This window comes from Mizuhopecten yessoensis, unplaced genomic scaffold (assembly GCF_002113885.1).
Source record: "Mizuhopecten yessoensis strain PY_sf001 unplaced genomic scaffold, ASM211388v2 scaffold2781, whole genome shotgun sequence".
Classification (NCBI taxonomy): domain Eukaryota; kingdom Metazoa; phylum Mollusca; class Bivalvia; order Pectinida; family Pectinidae; genus Mizuhopecten; species Mizuhopecten yessoensis.
In genome coordinates, this window is record NW_018404716.1 from 116,666 (window position 1) to 120,413 (window position 3,748).

Sequence of the window (3,748 nt, forward strand, 5' to 3'; positions counted from 1 at the left end):
ACGTACGGACGTACGACGGACGCAACGGTATGGCATAAGCTCACCTTGGTCCTTCGGACCAGGTGAGCTAAAAATGGCCAGTGGGATTTTAGCATGTAGTATAAAAATATAGAAATATTAATTACTTAATCATGAATAAGATGAAAGACATTTAGCCTGTGGTTCTGTGTTCAGGGAGCCAGTAGGGGAAGAAATGGTTCTCCACTCGACGTTCATACTGCTGAAACACCGTGTGATTCCCATGGACTTAGTAGTGATACAGCTTCCCACAATGCAAGTCTTCTCCTTCCTGTCAGTTGCCTGGGGCATGATTGCTGACATTGATTATGAGAGTGAAAAGCTTCGGGCGTTTGGAGCAGCTCGCTTCACCATCTATGCACTGATCAGAATTCTCAGTAAGTCTTCCCTCTGGTGATTATTTCAGTTCATTGTTTTTGTATTGTAAGGAAATAATGTATGTTTCTGATATTGTCTATTCTGCTGATAGTCTGGATTGTGTGAAACTCAAGGTAGACTACCAGTTAATTTGATAGAGTATATTTGGTATGGTCATGCAATAATTACATATATATTTTTGTTCACTACCTCTTATGCTGTGGGTGAGGGAGGGAGGGGGGGGGGGGCACTTACTTACAGAGGAGGTGCAAGTTAGCCTTTGGCTTGCAGTTCTAGTTTATATGTAAACTTCATTGCTATGTGTATTACAATTTTATAACTTGAAAATGGCCACAGTAACTGACATGTATTGCATTGAAATACTTCAATATGCTTATCTTTCAAAGGACCTCGTAGCTACAAAGGAGAGTTGGCTTTTCTGCCAAAAGGACATTATACCCCCAAGACACAACAGACAATTGCCAAGAATACCATACGTCGGTTGGCCAGTCGTGAGGCGGCAGGGTCAGTATGTGAGAATGGTGTAATAGGGACCTATCGCACTATATCACAGGACAGTGAGCGACTGCGATCAGCATCTGTGCCTGTGATGCCAATGTCCAGCAGCAAACACCAGTATGCTCGGGACAATTTGGGTATGGTGTTTGATGAGACTGTGAAGGATGAGAATCTTTCTGATGTCAACGCACACTCCAGTGGCCACCTGGATGAGAATAAAGAGGTGAATGGGATTGGTGCGTCGAACATGAGCTATGATACAGAAATAGGTGGTGCCAATGGACCTGTCAATCACTTGAAATCAAATGACAGTCAGGATTCCTCACAAGCTTCAGGCAGCTCCCCATATAGTCCCAATGTGTCTTGTTCGCTCCTGCCTCCCTTGGACAAACCTGTCCCATCTAACTGGGTAAAAGTGAGCGGAGATTTTATTACAGTTCTGGCTACCTACCAGCCCTATCTGGGCCCTGACAACCTGTTTGCACCTGATGCCAGACTAAATGATGGCTGCATCCACCTACTGTTTATTCGCTCAGGCATCACAAAGAAGACTTTGTTGGACATCTTTCTTTCAATAGATGAAGGCAACCACATAAATTCTCCGTTTGTTGAATATGTGAAGGTGTCTGCATTTCGATTGACACCAGACGATTTGTCCGTTGGAAATCTGATGGTGGATGGGGAACATGTTGACATGGCACCAGTTCAGGGGCAAATATTTCCCCAAATGGGTCGCATCATGGGTATTCAGTAATGGCAGATGTACAGAAAACATATTTGATACTAGTACCAGGATATCAAAACACTTATAGTTCTGAAAAGGAATCCCCACATAACACAACATTTATCAAATGTTATAAGAATCAAGCTTTTGTGGAACCTGTATTAGAATCAAGCTTTTGTGGAACCTGTATTAGAATCAAGCTTTTGTGGAACCTGTATTTGAGTGTGACAATGGCTATAGAGTATATGAAAAATGGTTGTATATGTTTTTGACTATTTTTATATAAAGATTCTGCTTTAACTAGCATTTGTCTAAAACCATCTAAAACTTAAATGCCGCAAAACATGTGATTGATTCAAAGCATCTTGAGTATGAATTTATAAAGTGTAGTAGTTGGTAGATGTTTTGTATGTAATGTGTGCAATGTAGTTATGATTCAGAAACACGTCAGATTATCTCCCTTGGCAGCGTTTTGCATTTTTGGTTGTGCTTTGCTTACATTAAGCTTAATTCATAGTTTGCATGATTGTGTATGATCACAACAGAAAAGTGTTCCATGAATGATTCTGGACTGTGTCAGTTTATCTACACTTAATTTACCAGGTACTTACATATATCTGGTACCTGTAGCAGGATTACTAACATTTTCATTCCAAGAATATCGATGTTTGTGGATGGGAAGAGTACACTGTACATATATACATTAGCAGATATAATACAAAGATCATATTTGTATACTATTATACATGTACACAGATCACGTTTGTATACTATTATACAAGTACATGTAGTTTAGTTTACAGTTATACCTGCAAGCTCCCTTGCTATAAGTACTAGGCCTTCTTTATTCATCATATAGCTTACTTCTTGGTTAATTCAACTGATTAAAATGCTGTTACTCAACTGTAGCATCTATCTGTCAACCTTTTACTTAAAAGACTTCTTCTTAAGAACCAAATGGAATGGGGTCATAGAATGCTCATATATTTTCCTTGTACAGCTATACTGGAGTCAAATTTGTTAAAATCTTAACTTCTGTTAACACACTTACAGGTCTGGAGTCATCTTTGTCTTGTAGTGAAGTGGGGTGGAAGGCTATCAGATTTGTGAAAACAAATGTCCTGCAGCTTGTCTGTCATGGCAAAGGTCTATGAGGTTCAAATAATATATAATAATCCACAGTACAAATAACAGGGATGAAATGTGTTGCAATCTTCAAACGTCTTCTAATTAACCATAGTGCAAGACAGAAGTTATATGTAAATGTATTAATACAACTTCTCAATTACTCTTATGTCTTGAGTAATGATATTTGTTGCATAGTATGCTGGGCTGAAAGGTTATCAACAATTTAAGGTTGTTCAAATAAATGACCTTGACCTACCTTTAAGGGTAAATGAAATGAGAAGAACAGTTATCTTATTGACTACGTGGGGTGAAGGACTATCAAGTTTTGCTTTTTAAATAAGTGGCACACATTAAATTCACACATTGACCACATCACTGTGGTCAAATGTGTTAAAATCTTATAAATAGACCAATTCCTAACCAGGAGACAAGAATTTGCAATAATTGTGTTTGTACAACATGTTTGTATTTTAACGTACATGTAGATATTTTTTTTCATTTTTAGCTCACCTGGTCCAAAGGACCATGGTGAGCTTATGCCATACCGAAGCGTCCGTTGTCCGTCCGTCCGTCAACTTTTCTTTTAAAACGCTACTAGTCATGAACGAAATAGCAGATTTTGACCAAATTTGGTCAAAAGCTTCCCCTGGGGGAAGGGTAACAAATTTTGTATACATGGTTGCTCTGGCCCCCCTGGAGGCTGAGGGGCGGGGCCAAACAGAGGAAATATAACAAATTCTTTAAAATCCTTCTTCATCTGTAGGAATGAAAGGAATTGTTCCATATTTGGTCTGAAGCATTCTTGGGTGAAGGGGAACCAATTTTGGATAAACTGTAGCTCTGGCCCCCCTGGGGGCTGAGGGGCGGGGCCAAACAGAGGAAATATAACATATTATTCTTTAAAATTCTCCGTCTGAAGGAATGAAAGGATTTGGTCCATATTTGGTGTGGAGCATCCTTGGGTAAAGGAGAACCAATTTTGTATAAACGTTGGGTGCCCCC

The 3,748-nt window shown here is 39.4% G+C and overlaps 1 protein-coding gene across 2 annotated transcripts in view; it reads left to right on the forward strand.

Moving 5' to 3' along the window:
• LOC110446543 (sphingosine kinase 1-like) overlaps window positions 1-3,269 on the forward strand; it is a 31,037-nt gene extending 27,768 nt beyond the window's left edge. For both annotated transcript variants that reach the window (XM_021491739.1, XM_021491740.1), the window contains exons 5-6: window positions 175-395; window positions 783-3,269. In XM_021491739.1, the coding sequence (XP_021347414.1) occupies window positions 175-395; window positions 783-1,648 (1,087 nt within the window). In that variant the 3' untranslated portion in view covers window positions 1,649-3,269. The remainder of the gene's footprint in view (window positions 1-174; window positions 396-782) is intronic.
• The last annotated feature ends 479 nt before the right edge of the window (window positions 3,270-3,748 follow it).